The 22900-nt window shown below is 34.6% G+C and overlaps 1 protein-coding gene across 1 annotated transcript; it reads left to right on the top strand.

The window, feature by feature from the left end:
* Positions 1-5706: 5706 nt before the first annotated feature.
* Positions 5707-13336, top strand: LOC25500359 (probable LRR receptor-like serine/threonine-protein kinase At1g05700). Its single transcript, XM_013588757.3, has 14 exons — positions 5707-5871; positions 5956-6108; positions 6472-7042; positions 7384-7907; positions 9001-9136; positions 9380-9451; positions 9819-9890; positions 10047-10124; positions 10878-11017; positions 11213-11430; positions 11562-11688; positions 12184-12246; positions 12320-12509; positions 12866-13336. Exons 1-14 carry the CDS (start codon positions 5853-5855, stop codon positions 13269-13271), a joined length of 2769 nt encoding a protein of 922 aa, XP_013444211.2. The 5' UTR covers positions 5707-5852; the 3' UTR covers positions 13272-13336.
* The last annotated feature ends 9564 nt before the right edge of the window (positions 13337-22900 follow it).

The raw sequence follows: 22900 nt of genomic DNA, 5'->3' as shown, positions 1-22900 counted from the left end.
GTGGTGCCACCACCGGCCACCGCGCCGGAAAACACTATCTCGCCGGAGAAGATGATATAAGGGGGCGGTTTGTTTTTGAGTAGAGAGAGAAGTGAGGGTTTTGATTTTAGAGAGTAGAGAGAGAAGAGAGTAACCGTTTTGATAGAGAGAGAAGGTCATGAGCAAAATGACTTAAAAATGGAAATATACTCTTTTATATGCTCTCAGTTGGATTAGTTCGGTTGAACCAAACCGGTTTCCGAACCGATCCAACTCTTCCTCCCTAAACCGGTTTACTGATCCGTATCCAACCCCAATCTATCCTATTTTGGCCCGTATGTCTATTTGCTGAACTGATTTTCTTACTAGCTGTTATATCCCTGTTCATGCTACTGCACCCCTCCCTGTATATATTTTAGTAACTCTTTTAAAACTCATGCATCTTATTGTTAACTATATTTCATGCATTTTTAATGCTTTAATTGTCGTATTATTCTTTTTTTAAGTTTTGTTGAGTGATTTAGAATTTTTATTTTGTGCATTTTCTTATTCGGTAGTTTATTTTTAGTATGTGGTATTATCTTATGTTTTTTTGCATCATTACTAATGTTATCTCATGCATCCTTTACTTCTTGTCAATTATTTTATTATCATTAAATTGCTTAGTGTGTATAATAGAGATTGAATGTAACACATGCATTTCATTTTCCGCATTTTGTTATAGTACGTCATTGCGTTTAATTTATTTTTAGATGACGCTTAACTTAGAAAAATCTTATCAAAAAAATCAAATATGCAAAACTTCAAAAAATATTTTTAATAAACCTTGGTTTGTAACCCAAGTTGCTTTTTTTTCTTTTATTTTCTTAATCAAATGCTTAATTGAATTAATATTCATAATAGACTTGATTTCTTTGTAATTAAAATTTGACCAACCTCACCTTATTTTATCTCATGCCTTGAGGCCTCTTTCTCTTCTAAAAACCCATTTTCAAAAAATCTTAAAATCAACCTAACCCACCAAAAAGAAACTTTTTAGGTGAACTACATTGGTTTTGATCCCTTTTCTGTAAGGGTATGTAGGCATAGGATTTTTATCCTTCCAAATCAAATAAAAATAACCAAAAACATACTTCTTCTCCCCCCATTCTTTCACTTAGATTTTTTAGGTGATAATTTTCAAATAAGCAATGAAATTAGCACAAGATAAATTAGGTAAGAGGTTCCTATGGAATACCATAGACGCTTAGGGTGCTAGCACCTTCCCTTCGCGTAACCAACCCCCGAATCCAAAGTCTCGATAAGGGTTTTTACTCATTTTTTCCCTTCCCACGAATAAAAATCGAGAGTTCAAAGATTGACGATTCAAATCAATTAATGGTTTGATATCCGAAAATCACGAGCACACTATAAAATAGGGACGTTTAGACAATTTGAAGGACTTGTGCGTATTTTGAGGGGGTCTATAAAGAAAAATTTAAAATATTCTCTTCTACAACCTCATTTTTCTTTTTAGGCCATTAAACAAAATAAGACTCATTAATATTATCAACAAATAAATACAATAAGTATAACTCATACATGCTTGCAGGGCCGTCCCTATCAAATTGAAGACCCGACTCTCAAAATAAAATAGGCCCCTTATAAAATAAAAACACAACTATTTAAATTGAAAAAAAAAAAACATTTGTAAATATAAAAATAATCATCATTGTAACAAATACAAAAATAAATCCATATCCACTACTTAAAATGAGTTATCAAATTAAAAGTTCAGCTAAAGTATATAATTAAAATTATCTTAGTTATTTAATATTATATAGTTTGGAATTTTGACCCTTGAAGCACATAAGTGTCTATGGACTATTGTTAGTTTATGTTGTATGCCAATGTTTGATTCTTGGGTTCGAGTCCCATTGAGTTTTTTTTTAAGAAAATTATTAATATTAAACAATTATGATGAAAAATAGTAAAAACATTGGTCCACCTGATGACCTAAGGGGCCAAAGTTATGGTGCATAAAGAAATGCTTATGCACCGTGCATAAACACTTCACAACCATCAGATCTAGTGTACACGTGTAATAATCCTAAGCTTTTCAAACTACACCAAATCAAACTTCATTTGCTTCAAACATTTATCTCACTAAAACATAAAGCTCTCCCTCTCTCTCTACAATTCAGATGAGTCTTCATCTCTTCCGGCCACACATGATGATTCCGGCGTGGTGGCCGGTGGTGGCACCACCGCGCCGGAGTTCAAAACTCCGTCCAAATCAAAAAGTTTTCACGGTTTTAGACATCCTTTTTTGCGTTGATTCCAAATATTGCCTTAAATTTCTAAAACAAAAAAACTCACACGAGCGTAGATCTACGAGTAAAAAAATGGAACAAAAAGAGAAAATGAAACTACCTCTTGTTCTTCACGGATTCGTTTCGTGTTTTGGTCTTCTTCTCCGATCTGGTTCGGATTTGTTGTTGTGTTGAAGTGTTGTTCCGATCCGGTTCGAATCTTGTTGTGGTAGGCTGTACGAACTCTCCGCGTACCTCTTCTAAACCGATTCTGGATTTATTGACGAATTCGAGAGTGGTAGATGATGTTTATGTGATTTTATGTGGTTTAGTGTTCATGAGGATCACAGTTTCAAATCTGAAGTTGTTACTGGATTCGAAATCTTTGTGATATTAGAGGGATTTATGGCTGGGAAACTGCTGGAAACCATTAAGTACATCTAATGGTTTTCCACAACAAAATGGTTTTGGCATTCCGGTACGGTGATGATGATGAACGACGGTGTTGATGATGAGATTGAAGATTATGGAAACCATTTCCACAGCAAAATGAGTTTGGAGTACAACTCATAGAAACCATTTCCACAGAAAAATGGTTTTGGCATTCCGGTACGGTGATGGTGACGGTGATGATGATGAACGACGGTGTTGATGATGAGATTGAAGATTCTGGAAACCATTTCCACAACAAAATGGGTTTGGAGTACAACTCACATGCATAAACCATTTCCACAGAAAAATGGTTTTGGCATTCTGATACGGTGATGATGATGAACGACGGTGTTGATGATGAGATTGAAGATTCCAGTGGTGATGATGATGAACGACGGTGATGATTCAGTTTGTTCCGCATTTGGTTCGTTTTGTTTTGTTTTGTTTGGTTTTCTTTGGGGGTGTAGGAAGCAATTATGTTGGGATTTATGCACGGTGCATAAGGATTTCCTTATGCACCATAACCGCTCCCGACCTAAGGCATGCAACAACTCGGCACAACCGCTGGACTGCTAAAACTAATATGACTAATGTTGGACATCACAAATATATATTTCATATTTGGATCTCATGCAACAAAAAAAAAAAAAAAATTTGAGGCCCCATAAATTGTAGGCAGCTCCATAGAGCTGTTTGCACTCTCTCATGGCCGGCCCTGCATGCTTGCTAGCCTGTATAAACCCCAAAAAGAAACTGTATATTTCTATCATATGATCACTCATAATATTGAGCTACACCTTGTACAAAATTAATTGAAGAATTAATACTCTACATTCAAATTATCTCATCCAACGACTTAGATACTTGGATTTATCGGTGGGTCTTGTGAATCAAACAAGCAAATATTTTTGTTAGTGTTGGGGGTTATGAGGGGGTAGCACTTGGGTGCCATTGGCTTTTGGTGCCATTGGTGCCATTGATACTTTTGTGTCTATCTTTCTCTTAACAACTCATTCTCTTTCACCTAAATAATTTATTTTAATCATTCATTCATCATTCTCTCTCATCTAAAATGAACCTATGTCACCAATATCACCAAAAAACTATGGCACCCAAGTATTTCCCATTATGAGGACAGCCAAGGATCATCTATATTAGGTTATGAGCATCAATGTAAATGAGGTTTTTTTTTAAGGAATCTATACAATTGAGTTATACACCGCATTTTAACCTAAAAAGGAAAAACTTTAAGATATTAAATTCATGGATTATCTCGATTATATGTTAATCAACATTTTACTTTTTCAAGTAATGTGGGACACCTCACTCATATTTTCTACTTAAGTCGTTTATAATGTTGCTCTCAGCTTCACTGGCTAGCTTCTGTTAATTGACTGACTTAGCATCACCCCCCCTTTCCTCAACATGACTTAGCTTTGCCCTCCCTTACACGCTAAAATTTCCACCACACACTATTTTCCATGGAAAATTCTCCTAACCAAGCCAAATATATCTGTATCTGATGTACTTGACTAGCATATATCTAATAAATTCTTTTAGACGCATTTTTTTAATATAATATTTTCTTTTGTATGTGTTCTTTCAGACTTGGAAAATTTGGCAAATATTTCACATCTCATTTCATCCAACGACATTATATATTTGGAATTATCTACACGTCTTTTGTATCAAACAAACAATGAAACAAAGATATTTATGTGATCATTATGTCGCTAGCTTCTCTAAATTGACTAGGTTGACGACGGAGTCAATTTCGCCCCTTTCATTCCATTATGCTTTGCCCTTGCTGCACGTTCGAGTATGCACCAGTCCCCACACACTAGTTTGAGGTGGAACATTTCTACAAAATAATAAGCCATCAAAATATTTTGTTAATTATCACACTCATTTTTATTTAATCTTCAAATTATATACACATAATAATAACTAGTCCTTAAAATGTAGTAAAAAAAAAGAAGAAGAAAAACTAGTCCTAATTAAAATATATAAAATTCATCAATTTAGTTTGTGCAGTTAAAGATGTTAGAGAATAAGTCCTAATGAGCTTATTTATACTGGTAAGACAATGTTTAATATATGCAGAGTAGGTTCGAGCCACGGATACTCCGTTTATCAACGTGAATTTCTAGCAACTATATTACTTGATTAAAAAAATTGTTAAAAAATAAACTCATTTGGATTGGTCTATTGGTGTTGAATTGAAACTTGTAGTATGCTCCTCTCAAAGTCTCAGATTCGATTATCTTCGGTGCCAATTTCATTGAGTTAGTTTAACTTGACTTCTTCAAAAATATGTTAGAAAATAAATTGACGAATATTTTATATACTTTTTATACTATATTGATGAATTTTATATAGTTTACATAATATTTATTATATCTATATAATTGATGTACTAAAGAGAGATTGATAGCTTGGGAGCTAAATATAAGGAGAGAGTTTCTTAAAAAAAAAAAAAAAAATATAAGGAGAGAGGGATAGTCTAGTTTAGATACTAAATTGTTATTTTATTCATTTCTACAAATTTGATGCAACAAACAAACACTATATATGTATGTATCTCTTTCTCCTTCAAAAAAAAAATGTATATGTATCTCTTTTTTTCAGCCTCGGGGCACCATCTTCTCACCCTAAAGGTGAACTTCACTATGTTTGATAAAATATTATATTTATTAGCTATTTTTATTAATATAAAATTCATTTTTTATTGTAAATGATAAATTTTGTTCACCTTTAGACTATTTGAAAGGTCTCTAGCTGACACACTATAATTTTATAACTAAGAATGAAAAGTACCAAAAATTTAGGACTATTGTTTATAAAGAAATAAAAAGTTTCATTATACAAATTGTTTCAAGTGGTATAAGATTTGAGCCTCTTAAACATGTGGTTAGAGGTTCAATTTTTGCCTCAAATTGAAAGGGGAGAACTCATCTTGTATATCCCATAGTTCTCTGACAGAGATTATTTATTTCTAATCGGCGGTTAAAATTACGTATCAAATATATCAAAACTTATAAGTATAATTTCCAATAAGAGCGGTCCATTTGTCCATGTGTCTGTATCTGTCTCAACGTATATCTTTTAAAGCTGCTCATCTTTGTTTATAACAACAGAACTTGGATATATATGATGTATCAAGTTTTTGGTGAGTTCCTATTTGTTCTGCTTTTTCTTCTTTCTTGCTCTTCTTGTTAGTAACATAGTGATGCAATGCATAAATTCATAACAGATTACATGGAAAGACACCCACCACGGATGGTCAACTTATTGTTGAAGGCATACTTATTGCTTGCCTTGGTGCCACATATTTGCATTAGTCAAGCCAATTCAGCTCATCTAGACAAATATGTTTCAAGAGAAATTTCAAACAATGAGAAACCAGGTATGTACAACTATTTCATCGATTACAATCTAATGTAAATAAGATGCAGATTAAAAACATATTTAACCATTAAAAAATCAGTTTACTATTAAATTTTTCAATAATATACATTCAGATATTCTCTTTTTAAAATTATCCTTGTTAGCGGTATATTTTTTAAAAGATTATTGATGTATCTTGAAACTTTAATTTGAAAGGACCTCCTAAAAAATTACAATATTTTTACTAAGAGGTCTTAATTTTTTTTTTTTGAAACAGTAAACGTTAGTATCTTATTAACTGGTAATTTACGTAATACATACATATTTTTCTAATTTAACATGGCAACTATTTAACATTAATCTTTATAATTTTAACTTATAGGTTTTATAAGCATTGATTGTGGAATCAAAATCGGTTACTTACATGAGGAAACTGGAATTTGGTATGACTCGGACAAAGGATTTGTGGATACAGGAGAGAATCATGAGACTTCATCCAGTTTGAACTTAAATTATCCCTCCTTTGGTAAACCGTTAATGACATTGAGATGTTTTCCAGAAGGAGATAGAAACTGCTACACCTTGAAACCAAAACAAGGAAAAAATAAAAATTATCTACTTAGGGCTTTCTTTTCATATGGAAACTATGATGGCAACAATCAAACACAATCTTTTGATTTGTATCTTGGACTAGATCTTTGGAGACCAATCAATATATCTCCTTTGGATCCTTACAAATATACAGAGATTATTCACACCCCTTCAACCGACACTATACAAGTGTGCCTTATAAAGACTGGTCCAACAATACCTTGCATTGCTTCATTGGAGTTGAGACTTTTGAATAATTCCACTTATCAGACTCATCAGATAACCTCCACGGATGTTCCACGACCGCGGTTGAAACTTCAGGCTAGGCCTGACGTTGGCTCCTTATCCTGTTTAAAATTAATGTATTAATCATCAACACCTTAATCACCATGCTTTCTTTATTTACCTTCTTAACTCTGAATCATAGTTATGGTATTTATTTATGTGAGTGATTAAATATTAATTAGGCATATTGATCAATACACTTTTTAATTTAAGCTAGGCTTGGTGAGTGTTAAAATTTGATCATGTCTTTCAAGGATCACACTCACAAATCAATATGCCTAGTAGTAGTAATACTTATGTGTGTGCTAAAATTCAAAACATTTGTGCTTGTAGGTTGTTACCATAAAAAGTATCTCACCCACACAAACCTCTTAATTTATGTTTTTACTGAATCATTTTATTTCTTCATGCACAATAGGACCACTAGGTACGGAGATGATGTCTATGACAGGATATGGTACTGCGATCCAGACTTGTTGCACCCATATAACGATTGGTATCCGTTGAATTTAGATGAATCCATAAATATGGAATTGGAAACCAATAATAATGCTTATAAATTACCAGATGAAGTGTTGAGGAGTGCAGTCCAACCAGGAAATGTGTCACACACTTTGGGATTTACCTATGCAGATTTGGGTCCACGGTCTCCACTCATAGACCGTAATTCTGAGTATTATGTCTACTTTCACTTTACTGAAATTGTGAAACTTTCTGATGGGAAAAAAAGAAAAATCAATATCACCCTAAACTCCCAATCTGTGCTCTCTGAGCCTTTAGTTCTTGATTACTTGAAGCCTATAACACTCAACTTCAAAACTAAAGGTGATGTTTGGTTTAACATTAGTGCAACCTCCGATTCGGATGCTCCTCCTATACTCAATGCCTTTGAGATACATAAGCTCATAACACCGGTTGTTTCACCAACAGACGATCGAGATGGTATGTACAACACTTATACTATATATACTATATAGGATATCAAATTAAATATTGGCATTATAATTTTGTAATACTATATTGTTCAATACAATTACATATTTTTTAAAAATTTGGGTAATTTATCTAACCATCAATGAAAAACATTAGTAAATTTGTATCTGAAATTAGTTTGTGGGTACTACTTGGAAATTCTACATATTATAAAAGTTCAATCAAACATTTGATTTGATTTTTTTGAAGAAGCTAAATTAATCCATCCAAATTGACACCGTATAAATTTGAACCTGAGACCTCGAGGAGGAACACACTCTCAGATCCCAAACAAATACCACCAGGCCAACCCAAGTGGGTTTCAAACATTTAATTTTTAAAAATATGTATATTAATTAAATGTTAGGCTTAATTAGTTGTAGTTTTGGCCCTCTAAGTATCACAATCTTGCGATTTTGGCCCCCTAGGAAAATAGAAAGTCACACGTGCCACCTCACTTTAAATGATGTGGGTGCAACATATGCATTGACTTGGTCAAAATTGTGTTGGGGGACAAAAGTGCAAAAGAGGTAAACTTAAGGTGTTGATTTGTAATTGTTTTTTATAGGGGGTCAAAAACCCAAGATTGTTATATTTAGGGAGCTAAAACTGCAATTAAGCCTAAATGTTATTGAACAATATAACACTACTCTAATTGTTACACCAATGTAATTTATTTTTTCATCATATATATTTCATTTGAATAATCTCTTGATTTTTTATTTTTTTTTTGTGGTCGGGATTCGAACCCCGAACCTTGCATATATTATGCATTGTCCATACCAACTGAAAATTTATAATTGGATACCATATTTTTCAAAATTTATAAAATATTAAAAACATTATAAATTAAATTTCAAATTAGTAAAAAGACTTTGGGAGTGGTCCACTTGAGCTATTCGAACTCTGAACACCTTCTTAAAGACATGTTCTACCCACTAGACTCCTTGCAGAAAAACGAAGACTTTGAAAGTGCTTAATTCTTTCTTTGTGCCCCCTTGATTATTCTCTGTACTAAGCCTATACTCACAACAATCTATATATTTAATAACTTACTCTACAGTTGGTACAATAATGGATATAAAAAGCTCCTACCAGATCAATAAATTGAGTTGGCAAGGAGACCCTTGTCTTCCTAAGATATTTACATGGGAAGGTCTTGTTTGCAAAGGTGACACCATTCCAAGGATCACATCTTTGTGAGTACACTTGTCTTACTAGGCATATTTATTTTTTCATATGCTTTTTTTATGGTATTTATATTATTTTTTAGCTATCCATTTGTTTCCGGTTAACTAAGGTTTCTTTCAAAAATTGAAATTTATCTTAATTTCAATCATTTTCACCAATGTTTTTTTAAATTACGCGATGAGTTATGTTGCTCTATATAATAAGATCAACATACTGAATTATGCATTATGTTAATGGTAAATGATGAACAGGAACCTGAGCTCAAGCAAACTAGCTGGGGAGATAAATATTTCATTTTCATATCTTACAGAACTGGAATCTCTGTGAGTAATTATTATTTCCTATTCATTTATTTTTATGCAAACTTTTATAAATATTTAGAAGAGTGTTATGAACATATTTTCAACAATATACACTTTTTTATTGGAGGAAATCAATATGAATTCCACATAAAATGGTGTAGCTCACATGATTTTCACTCGATAAGAGAGTGAATGTTAGAGTGAATCTTGAAAAGAGAGTGTTTCTTCCTAGCACTCCTCAGATATTTAACCATTGTTTCATTGATAAATTAATAAGAAACATCACATGCACTACTAAACTATTCTAACTTCATAAATAAGTTTAAATGGATTGCTCCTAATTTCTATTAATATCAATATCAATATTTTGACTATATGTATGTTCAAGGGATTTGTCTCACAACGAGTTGGAAGGACATTTGCCAGAATTTCTAGCACATCTGCCAAAGTTAAAAGTTCTGTAAGTTTGAAATTTATCATTTGATTTTTAACTTCAAAATTTCCCCTGCTAGCTAAGTGTTTACATTAGTGTATTACAATCAACTACAATAGATCAAATTATTTATTGTCTCTTTGATCACTAATTGAAGCTATATATAATTCATTGTCATTGTAGCAATCTAACGGGAAACAGGCTTTCTGGTCCAATTCCTAAGGATCTCAAGCGAATGGCACATACAACTTTGCAATTGAGGTATACATTAGACTATTTCACAATAGTTATTAATTTGATCAATCCCCTTATGGCTGTATGTAGTAAAACAAATTGTTCAGTCCGCTCACTCGTCCCTGCCCTTGCGTTGGCTTGACATTCGTTTGGCCCAATTGTTTGTTGTAATATGGACTATAGTATTTATATGAGTAATCCTATTCACTATCAATAAGACGGAACTATAACTGCTTTGTAGTCGGATAAGTATGCATATTAGGCCAAAAACTGTAGAAATTGTGGTTGGGCCTAACACAACCCCACAAAACCGGCTTGTGAGGTGAGGATTGCCCCCACTTATAAACAAATTGTCATGCCAACTCCTAACCGATGTGGGACTCTTTAACACACTCCCTCACGCTCATCTGAAGCATGAACATAAATGACGGATGGCCCGATAACGGAAACCTGATAACAGGTGGCCCAAAGAATCGTGAAGAGGCTCTGATACCATATTAGAGATCGTGGTTGGGCCTAACACAACCCCACAAAACCGGCTTGTGAGGTGAGGATTGTCCCCACTTATAAACAAATTGTCATGTCAACTCCTAACCGATGTGGGACTCTTTAACAGTTTCATTGTTTGCGTTTTATCATTTCTTTTATCTTCTCTTACGATCTGTAGTTTTAACACAAATATTAAGCATGTAAAGACAAAACAATAAGTTTTTTTTTTTTATTATTTAGACAGGACAGCAAGATAACTAATTATATCATGAATGCTTTTACTTCTTTCAGTGTGGATGACAATCCCGATCTTTGTATAAAGGGCTCATGCAAAAATAAGAACATTGTTGTACCAATTATTGGATCACTTTCAGGATTAGTTGTAATCCTCTTGATCTCTCTTGCATTTTGGAGATTCAGAAGACAAAAAGGTAATATACATTGCCAGTATTCCAAGTAACTGAATTGACATTGCTGTGAAGCCAAAGTCAAATTACATTGAATGTTTATATGATAGTGTTGCATAAAGATGTTGGTCAAACATATATTTTGTCATCTATGCTTCATCAATTGGTTTGGTACAAGTTGGATATATTTTTCATCAAACATATATTTTTCACACGTAGTTGGACATTCTAACTCCAAGAAGAGAGGTTCACTGGAATCCACACATGAAGCATTCAGTTACACTGAAATTCTCAATATCACTAATAACTTCAAAACTACTATTGGAGAAGGAGGATTTGGAAAAGTTTACCTTGGAATTTTACAAAACAAAACTCAAGTTGCTGTTAAGATGCTTTCACCATCCTCAATGCAAGGTTATAAAGAATTTCAATCAGAGGTTAGAAATTGCATTCAATTAGTTCGAAAACAACATATTCAATTTTAAGTTTAGTTAAGTAATATTTAATTACATGAATCCCACATTATTTTTCGCAACTAACTTTGGTAGAGATAAAAATTAAAATGCAGGCGCAACTTCTAGCAATTGTTCATCATCGAAATTTGGTCTCACTCATTGGGTATTGTGATGAAGGGGAAATCAAAGCATTGATTTATGAATATATGGCAAATGGAAATCTCCAACAGCATTTATTTGGTAATATATATTTGAGTTAACAATCTATTTAGTTCTTAAACTATATCTCTCTTTCCAATATAATCTTTTACATTTGTAAATATAATAAACAGTCTTTAAAGTATATAAAATATGTTAACTTAGTCCCCTCCCGGCCCCCCTCCCCATTAAGATTTTGGAGGCTAAATTGACGAACTTTCGTATACTCTAATAACAAAATTAGTGGTATTTGTATACTTTAAGAGCTACATATTATATTTATGTAGTTTAAAGATCAAATTGAAGATCTATTTTTCATATCTCCAGTCATATGCCGATAGTGTCAACATGAAAAATAGATTTAGTACTTCAAGCTTATCTACATGTTAATGGTTATGATAACATTTACAGAGGTGGAATGTGAACCTATGAATAAGGAAATAAGCATATAAGCAAGGGAAATACATTTTTATCATACTTTCGTATTAAAAATTGCTTGTTCAGAATTCCAATATTAATGTGTCTATTTGCATGCAGTGGAAAACTCAAATATCTTAAACTGGAACGAGAGACTTAACATTGCAGTTGATGCAGCACAAGGTAATGTATTGTTTATGATAGCATCTTTTCTTGCATTGTGTACCCTTACATTGCAATTAGTGTGAATTTTCAGGATTGGATTATATGCATAATGGATGTAAACCACCTATTTTACATAGAGATTTGAAACCATCCAACATATTACTAGATGATAACATGCATGCCAAGATATCTGATTTTGGTCTAAGCAGAGCTTTTGGTAACGATGTTGATTCTCATATATCCACTGGCCCTGCCGGTACACTTGGTTACGCTGATCCTGAGTAAGTGTTAAAATGAAAAATCAAATTATATTAACCATATTTCAATATGTTTATTCTATTTACTTTGCAAAAATATTCATTTCAAGCAGTTGTATTGTACAAAGATTTCAATGATCAAATTACATGAAAATTATGTGAAAAAAGTTACATTACTAATTTATTTTATTTTGTTGTAGCTTTTGACATATACTAGTTTATTATATAGATTAGATGTAATATTGCTGCAAAATAGTTTAGATAAATAAACCCTTGTGCTTCTTATTCTTTCTAACAAAAGATTTGTTTAGTTTGATCAATAATTTGCATAAAAATGAAATGGAGCACTTATGCATCTTATTTATTTATTTTCTTAATAGATATCAGAGAACAGGAAACACAAATAAGAAAAATGATATCTACAGCTTTGGGATAATTCTATTTGAGTTGATCACTGGCCAAAAAGCACTAACAAAAGCATCTGGTGAAAACCTTCACATACTTGAATGGGTTATTCCCATAGTTGAAGGGGGAGATATTCAAAATGTTGTTGATTCGAGGTTGCAGGGTGAATTTAGCATCAATTCAGCTTGGAAAGTTGTAGAGATTGCCATGTCATGCACATCACCAGATGTAGTTGAAAGACCAGACATGAGCGAAATATTGGTAGAGCTAAAGGAATGTCTATCTTTAGACATGGTTCAGAGAAACTGTGGAGGCACAAGAGCTATGGATGAATTGGTTTCTGTAGCTACTATATCAGAAAGCACTATTTCAGCTAGATAACTACCATTTATGATCATATTTTTGTCCTATATATATTCACTATCATTAAATGTCCTAAAACATTAGTCCTTGTTATATGTTATATACTAATTTGTATTCTAAAAGTTTTGCAGGAATAAAAAAATTGGGTTCCAATCACTATAGTATTAGTGATTCTTAATTAAACACACCCATCTCGTCCTAAACTATCAGAAAGAATAATGTGCATGAAAAAATAAATAAATTGTTAATTGCTCACTCTAAAAACACACTACAAGAAAAATGTGTGTTAAAACTTGGGAACACTTGCAACAAGCTTTTCTAGCTAAATATTGTCCTCCATCTAAAACTTATTCTCGATTGAGAAATGAAATTACATCTTTTTTCTTAAAAAGTTGGAGAGTCATTACGTGAGAATTGGAATTTGGAAGTGTTTCAAGAAAATGCTTAGGTTATTTCCTCACCATGGGATTGAAAAATGGGTTCCGTTAGGAAACTAATATGACGATGAACGCAGTCACGTGAGGTCTCTTGATGGACAAAAAAAATAGAAAATGCTTTCTACATCAGTGAAGATATGACACAAAACCACTACAGTTAGAGGAAAGCTATCCACTCAAGAGAAGAAACATGCATGATGACAATGCTTTAACTTGGATCATATTTATGCTAAAGTAAATATTTTGTTTCAAAATGTTGATAAATTCGGTGTGAATATTTTGCTTCAATTGTGATGGTTAAGGTTTAGAGGATCCAAATAAGGGAGAAGAGAAGGAGAATGTCCATCAGAGAAATGCCAAACCAATAAGAGAAGAAGTAGAGAAAGGGACATGTGAGGAGATAAATAAAACTAATATGTCCCATCACCATCATTCAAGGCACCCATGCTTCCCACACAAAGAATAACCAAGCGTAAAATTAAGTTTCATCCAACGACTCAATAGCTTAGAATTTTCTACGCATCTTCTGTATCAAACAAACAAACATGCTAATTTTTGTGTAATAATGTATGCTTCTTGACTTGGTTGACTTGACTGAGTATAAAAACAAAGAAAGTTTCTTCTTTTCGTGTGATAACGTCAGCTTATGTTAGTTACACAGCAATCATCGATTCAACGTAACTCGACTTTGCACCACACACTAGTTTCCAAAAGGAAAATGCTATTTCTCTAGAAAAATAGCATTAAGAATTTTTCAAGATAAACATGTTTCCTTTTACCCAATTTACGGTCTTGCGACATTCATTCTTCACTTCTCATCCATTCTCAATTTTTTTTTTTTTTTTTTTTTAGTTTTGAGTGGTTTATGATATCGTGGTCACTGCTCTCCATTAATATCATCCCTGCAATTGCTTTGCAGTTTATGTGGAGATTGTACGATGGTCAATATAGACCTTTGATGTCAATTGTTACATAGTTTTAGTGGGTTTCAACTTGTTCCGGATTGTATAATCTAGAATGCCCTTGATAGAAGTTTAGATTATATTTGCGGAGCAAAGAGTATTTTAAAAAAATAAAATATGACGCGTGAAAAATATAGATGGAGGAGACTTTTCTCTTAATTTTCTTTAAAATTTCTTTTTTTCTAATGATGTTTTAAGTGTGTTTTTGAAGAAACACCGGAGCTTAAGCAGATTGAACCATAGATTTTCTCATTATTTGATATGTTAAAAAAATACATTAAAATTAGCTTATTTGTGTGTTAACCTACGGTTACTAGGGAAAAGAGTCCTTAGCAATCCTGAGTTCGGTTGTTATTACATAATGATAGTTCAAATGATAAGCAGAATCGTATGTTAGTTAAGCAAAGTCTAACATAGAATTATTCTCATCGAGAATCGAAGTCGGTTTTCCGAACGATTCTTCTCGGCTATTGATTACTTGGTATTAATTTTCTCCACACATCAAGTTTTATTGGTGTGGTTTTCTCAACGAATTCACAACAATTGGCGTCCACCGTGGGGCAAAGGTCAAATCAATAGCCAGGTATCATGGGTTCGAAGTGGGATATTGAAAAGTTCACCGGTAGTAACGACTTCGGGTTGTGGAAGGTGAAGATGAGGGCAATCTTAATTCAACAAAAGTGTGTTGAAGCTTTAAAGGGAGAAGCACAGATGTCTGCACATCTGACACCTGCTGAGAAGACGGAGATGAATGATAAGGCGGTCAGCGCTATCATTCTGTGTCTTGGGGATAAGGTGTTGAGAGAAGTATCAAGGGAGGCTACTGCTGTGTCTATGTGGAATAAGCTTGATTCATTATACATGACTGTTATACCCTGATTTTGGACCTAAAAATACTCGTCCAAATTTCTTTTCTAACACTGATATTTGTCAATTCTCTGTTATTTTACTCTGAATCTTTACTCTCTTTTAAACGTATTTTACTGCCTCTGTCTGTCTTTTCTTGCATTACAAGTCATTTAAGAACTTTCTGAAACGTCGCATTACTTTTCTTGCATTTTATTTCAAAAACCATGCAAAAAGGGTATTTTGGTCATTTCCTGCAGTGGAACCCATTTTAGTCCCTGTGTTTGCCTCTGAGTCTTTTCAATTTGTCTGTACAAATCATTGTTAAGTCTTTGTTTAAAAATCATTTCAAAAAAATTGCATCTGAGTCAGTTTAGTCCCTAGGGGCATTTTGGTCTTTTCCTGTCAAAATTTTGACAGGGAGGTATTTTGAAATACCTCATGTCAGTTTTTGGTTCGTTTTAGTCCTTTTGTTGATTTTATTTTAGGTTTCACTTTACGTTTTGTCAGGTTACCAATTTTATTTCAATTTTATTTTTATTTTGCATTTTGGTCCTCAAAGAGGTCCAAAATTGCTTTTCAGTCCAGAACTTTTTTTTTTATTTGCATTTTAGTCCAAAATATTTGAAAATTCCATTTCAGTCCTTCTTTTTTTATTATTATTGCAGTTTAGTCCTTTTAGTTTCCTTTTTGCAGGAAGGTCCTTGAATCAAGTACTGCGCAGGTCCAGATGTCACAATTCTATTGGCTCAAGTGTACACATGTCAGCTATAAATACATTGAGTCAGATTTCAGAGCCATTAATCACACGCCAACTCATAAACACAAACCCAATTCTTTCTCTCTCAGCAATTGAATCAAAACAGAAATTTCCCCAGAATTCCTCAAGAACACCAAGAACACAAAACCCTAACCGTTTCCAGAAATCAAAAAGTTCATCAGAAATCAACGAATTTCACATCAATCCTCAGAGATTCGTGTGAATCTTCATCACTGGATTGAAGATTCTCCTACAATTCAAAGTGCGAGCTCACATTGAAGCAAGCTCAAGCACTGATCATAGGGATTTTCTCACGCAGATCTAAGAAGCAAGAAGCAAGCTCAAGCACGTAATCACAGAGAGAGAAGTAGAGAAAGAATCGGAGAAGATGAAGAAACAGAACCGGTAAACCGATTTATTTTCGGTCCAGAGAAGATCAAAGATTCATCAAAGAACATTCAAGTTTTTCCGAAGATTTTCTCTATCAAAAGTTTCAACCAAAACTTCAGGTAAAACTCAGAATTCCTCTTCAAAAATTATAATCACGGTTAAACCTGTAAAATCACGTGAATAAACAGAAAAATTTTCCAGAATCACAAAGAAAACCATAACCGTAAACACAAAACCTAGATCCATAAGGATCCAAGTTTTGAAAGCAAGAACGAGCGCCAGAAAAGAGATAAACGACGAAACGATGTAGATCCTTAAAGATCTAAACGTTTTCTTTCAAAAATCAAAAAAATCAGTTTCAAAACCGTATGAAGTTTTTTCAGATCTACGTCGTTTCAAGCTGTGTTTGAAAAAACCTTTGCTGGATTCGTGTTTAGGGTTAAAGGACGAATCATCTGATGTAAGAATCTTTGAGTTCTGGAAAAATTAGGTCACCGGAGGTGCAAGGTCTCGCCGGAGAAGATGAAGTTTCCGGCGGACCTTCAAGGTCTCCGCCGTAGCTTCATCCTCACCGGCGGTGAGTTTTTAGAGAGAGGCGAGAGAAGAGAGAAGCTTAGAGAGAGAAAGAGATGAAAGAAATGAACTGGACCGGTGTCCATGTCCTTATATAGACGCCTGAACCGGTCCGGTTCATTTTGTCTTCATCTTGGACCGTAGGATCTAGGGTTTTTCATTTGAATGGCTGTGATGCTTTATTTCCGTGTGCTTGATCCGTGTTACCATGCGCTGCTTGTTTTGAACCGTCAGATCTAGGTCTGGATCAATCCAACGCCTCTGAGGCCTTTGGATGATCCAGGCCCAGTCTGTATTGGGTTTTGGTTTGGGTTTAAGGTTTCTTTTACGTTTTTGTTTATTTTCCTGCTATCTGCACCATATGTCTTTGCTGTTTGAACCTCTGCATGCTTAAATTTTCTCTAAAAAATCTCCAAAAATTATCACATGTTTCTTGATGTATTTTCATGTCCTTTTTATATTTCTCAATGGTTTTAAAATGATAAAAAAAAGCATGTGATATTTCTTGGTTAATTAGTGTATTTAGACATAAATTTGTGCATTTTTTTTTAGTAGTGTATTCCTCATGAATTGTTGACATGTGATTTGAATTTTTGGAATGCAATTTTGTGATAAGTTTGTTGCTGATTACATGTTTAATTTGCTGCTTGTATATCTCAATTTCATCTCCCTTCTTGGCTTGCAATTAGTATGCATTTTACTAGTAAATAAAGTGCCACAATATTTTGAAAGTGTGCCATAAACTTTAGCATCAAATATGTCCCATTTTTTTTCCACATTATGGCACAAAACAAGACTTCTAAAAATGCCATAATGAAGGGATTATGGGTCATGCATATGCTAGAGCCTTATGACCATTCTCATGCACATTTTGTCACTTTATTAGTTTCTTTTATGGCTTTCCTCTTAATATTTTTTTGTGCACTTCTTTTATTCTATGCTTTATTTTACTAATCATCTCACTTCTTTTGTTCCATTCATTTCATGAGTATTTCTCCATTCCACCACTATCTCCTCCACTCTCTTTAGCTTAGCATTTATTTTTTTTGCAAGTTTTAATTCATTTGGTGATGTAATTTGTTATCATTGGTTTGTAGCTTGGCAAAGAGGCCATAGAATGTATTTAGGCAATTTTTGTAATATGGACTATGGACACTATGGCGCACCGGCACGCACACACTCACCCTAGATGTATGCCTAGGATTGCATGTGTAGATGTATGGCTAGGATTGCATGGTTAGATGAATGCTTAGGTTTAAACACTTAGAGAAAATCCAATTTTTTTTCCAAAATATGCAAACAAATTCACTTCAAATATTTTTTTATAAAAAATGGAGTCAAAACTCCAACAATTTTTTCCTTTTATTTTCTTAAACAAATTCTCAAATAAACCTAATCATTAAGACTTTTTTGCAACATCACTAAACAAACCCTCACTTTTTCATACTCTAATGCTCATGAAGCCTCTCAATCCCTTTCTTCAAAATCATTTTCAAAATTTAAAATCAAACAATTAAAAACAAAAAAAACAACAAGTCTTTTTAGCAAGAACTACGCCGGTTTTGATCCCGTAAAACGGTACGTAGGCAAGGGACTTTAACCCCTCCAAGCCGAAATAAAATCAAATTCTACTTCTTCTCAACCCCATTCTTCACTCAAATATAACTTCTTTCAATAAGTAGGCAATAAAAATAAAGCGTAGAAATAAGCTTAGGAGAACGGTTCTTATGGAATACCATAATCGTTCCGGGTGCCTAACACCTTCCCGTAGCGAAAACGACCCCCGAACCTAAAACTTTTTAAGGGTTTCTCTCCATTTACCCTTCCCCAAAAAAATAGAGAATATCAAAGATTGAAAGGTTCAAGCCAAATTAATGACTTGACACCCGAAAATCGCGATAACAATGACCAAGTCTTTGGCACATAGGCAATGTCTGAAACAACAACTCTACTTTTATCGTATGGTGGAGTCAAAACCTATAATGGAGCAATTGACGGAGTTCAATAAGATTATTGATGATTTGGCGAACATAGATGTTAATCTGGAAGACGAGGATAAAGCCTTACACCTACTGTGTGCTTTACCTAGGTCCTTTGAGAATTTCAAGGATACTATGCTTTATGGCAAAGAGGGCACTATCACTTTGGAGGAAGTTCAAGCGGCTTTAAGAACCAAAGAGTTAACCAAGTTCAAAGAGTTAACCAAGTTCAAAGAGTTGAAGGTTGATGATAGTGGAGAAGGCTTGAATGTCTCAAGGGGCAGAAGTCAGAACAGAGGAAAAGGGAAAGGCAAGAATTCCAGGTCAAAGTCTAGGTCGAAGGGTGATGGCAATAAAACACAGTACAAATGTTTTATTTGTCATAATCCAAGTCACTTCAAGAAGGATTGTCCGGAGAGGAAGGACAATGGAGGTGGAAATTCATCCGTTCAGATTGCAAGCAAAGATGAAGGTTATGAGAGTGCTGGAGCACTAACTGTGACAAGTTGGGAACCTGAAAAGAGCTGGGTCTTGGACTCTGGGTGCTCTTATCACATTTGTCCAAGAAAGGAGTACTTTGAAACGTTAGAGCTGAAAGAAGGTGGAGTAGTTCGCCTTGGTAATAATAAGGCTTGTAAAATTCAAGGTATGGGTACTATCCGACTCAAAATGTTTGATGATCGTGATTTCTTTTTGAAGAATGTGAGGTATATTTCTGAACTTAGGAGAAATTTAATATCCATAAGCATGTTTGATGGTCTAGGCTATTGCACTAGAATTGAACGTGGTGTGATGAGAATTTCTCATGGTGCATTGGTTATGGCTAAAGGGTCTGAAATACAAGGTTTATATATTTTAGAAGGTTCTACCGTAATAGCAAATGCATCGGTTGCTAGTGTTGACACTCGGGACATAACTAAACTTTGGCATTTGAGGTTAGGTCATGTCAGTGAGAGGGGTTTGGTGGAGCTAGCTAAACAAGGTTTGCTAGGGAATGAAAAATTGAACAAACTAGATTTCTGTGATAACTGCACATTAGGCAAACAACACAAGGTGAAGTTTGGAGTGGGGGTGCATAAATCTAGTAGGCCTTTTGAGTATGTTCATTCGGATCTTTGGGGTCCAGCATCGACGAAGACTCATGGGGGAGGTTCATATTTCATGTCTATCATTGATGATTATTCTAGAAGAGTATGGGTTTACATTCTGAAGAAGAAAAGTGATGCTTTTGAAAAATTCAAGGAATGGGATACACTTATAGAAAATCAGATTGGTACCAAACTGAAAGTGTTGAAAACTGACAATGGCTTGGAGTTTGTTTCAGAACAGTTTAATGAGTTTTGCAGGAAGAAAGATATAAAGAGGCATAGAACCGTGGCATACACACCTCAACAGAATGGTCTTGCTGAAAGAATGAATAGGACTTTGTTGGAGCGTGTGAGGTGTATGCTGTTGGAAGCTGGATTGTCCAAGAGTTTCTGGGGAGAGACTGTTAGTACTGCAACATATTTGATTAACAGATGTCCATCAACAGGGATAGATCTCAAGACACCTATGGAGGTTTGGAGTGGGAGACCGGCAGACTACTCTAACTTGAAAGTCTTCAGAGCTTTAACGTTTGCCCATGTCAGGCAAGACAAACTTGATGCTAGAGCTGTGAAGTGTATTTTCATGGGTTATCCTGAAGGTGTGAAAGGTTATAGACTGTGGAAGATGGAACCTGGAGGATCAAAATTTATCATAAGCAGGGATGTTACTTTTGATGAGACCCGCATGGGGATGAAGTGCAAAGACCTGGATGCAAGCTCGGAAACGGGGACAGAGAAAATTCAGTTTGAGGTGGACCCTATCACTGATGAAAGGGAAGTGGAGGATCAGACTCCAGTACCTGATGAGGGTGAAGGCCAAGAGATAGTGAATCCTGACTATCAGCTAGCAAGAGATAGGGAGAGGAGACACATTAATCCACCTAAGAGATACGACTATGCTGACCTTATTTATTATGCTTTGAATGCGGCTGAAGAATTGCAAGACTCGGAACCAAAGAACTTCAGGGAAGCATTAGAAAGCAATGAAAACAAGGACTGACTGAAGGCAATGAATGAGGAAATGCTTTCATTGGAGAAGAACCAGACTTGGAAACTTGTTTCATTACCTGAGAATCAAAGGGTAGTGGGAAGCAAGTGGGTGTTCAAGAAGAAAGAACGTATACCAGGGGTCGAAGCACCAAGGTATAAGGCAAGACTTGTAGCAAAGGGTTTTACTTAGGTGGAAGGGATTGATTACAATGAAATCTTTTCACCGGTGGTAAAACATTGTTCTATAAGGGTACTTATGGCGATTGTTAACATCTATGATCTTGAGTTAGAACAAATGGATGTGAAGACCGCATTTCTACATGGCGAGTTGGAAGAAACTATCTATATGCAACAACCAGAAGGTTTTGTAGAAGACAATACAAAAGTGTGTTTGTTGAAGAAATCTTTGTATGGGTTGAAGCAAAGTCCAAGGCAATGGTATCGTCGGTTTGATGAGTTCCTAGTAAAGGCTGGTTTTGTGAGAAGCAACTATGATAGTTGTGTTTACATGATGAGAAGGAATGAGAAAGTCATTCTCTACCTTCTTCTTTATGTAGATGATATTCTTATGGCAAGTTCTGACATGCAAGAGATTTAGAAGCTCAAGGAAAGATTGAATGATGAATTTGAGATGAAGGATCTTGGTAATGCAAAGAAGATTCTTGGTATGGATATCATAAGGGACCAGAACAAAGGTGAGTTGTTCTTATCTCAGCAGGGGTACTTGAGGAAAGTGGTGGAGCGGTTCAGAATGAAAGATTCTAAAGTCGTTAGCACTCCTCTTGGTCACCACACTAAGCTATCTGTAAAGCAGTGTCCTCAATCCGATGAAGAGAAAAGCAAGATGGAGGGTACTCCCTATGCAAGTGGGGTTGGAAGCATCATGTATGGTATGGTTTGTAGTAGACTGGACTTATCCTACGCAATTAGTGTGATAAGTCGGTTTATGGCAAATCCGGGTCAAGTGCACTGGCAAGCTTTGAAGTGGGTTCTGAGATATTTGAATGGATCTTTGAAAGGTGGTCTAAGGTATACAAGGTCACAACCAGGTAGGGATGCTTTGGAGGGATATGTGGATGCGGACTATGCAGGTAATGTAGACATTAGAAAATCTTTGTCAGGTTTTGTGTTTACATTGTTCGGTACAACGATAACTTGGAAGGCAAATCAACAATCAGTTGTAGTACTTTCAACAACTCAAGCAGAATACATAGCCCTTGTTGAAGGGGTCAAGGAAGCCATATGTTTGAAAGGTATGATTGGAGAAATGGGGATTAGTCAAGGATGTGTGAAGATACATTGTGATAGCCAAAGTGCCATTCATTTGGCAAATCATCAGGTGTATCATGAAAGGACAAAGCACATTGACATTCGTTTGCACTTCGTCAGAGACATGATTGAGACTAAGGAGATCATGGTAGTGAAAGTGGCATCAGAAGACAATCCAGCAGACATGTTCACCAAATCATTACCAAGATCAAGATTCAAGCATTGCTTGGACTTGATAAACTTCATTGAAGCATAGATGAAGGATTGGAGAGAGCAGCAAGGTGATTGATGGTTAAACTGACATCATCACTGATTTGAAGTCAAGGTGGGGAATTGTGAGAGTTAACTTAAAA

Source organism: Medicago truncatula, chromosome 8, assembly GCF_003473485.1.
Source record: "Medicago truncatula cultivar Jemalong A17 chromosome 8, MtrunA17r5.0-ANR, whole genome shotgun sequence".
Classification (NCBI taxonomy): domain Eukaryota; kingdom Viridiplantae; phylum Streptophyta; class Magnoliopsida; order Fabales; family Fabaceae; genus Medicago; species Medicago truncatula.
Note: the sequence above shows the minus strand (reverse complement) of the source record. Positions and strands in the feature narration are given on the sequence as shown.

Coding starts and splice junctions, on each gene's coding strand:
- LOC25500359 (XM_013588757.3), top strand. Junction 9,891..10,046: donor CTGCCAAAGTTAAAAGTTCT/GTAAGTTTGAAA, acceptor TTGTCATTGTAG/CAATCTAACGGGAAACAGGC. Junction 11,689..12,183: donor TCTCCAACAGCATTTATTTG/GTAATATATATT, acceptor ATTTGCATGCAG/TGGAAAACTCAAATATCTTA.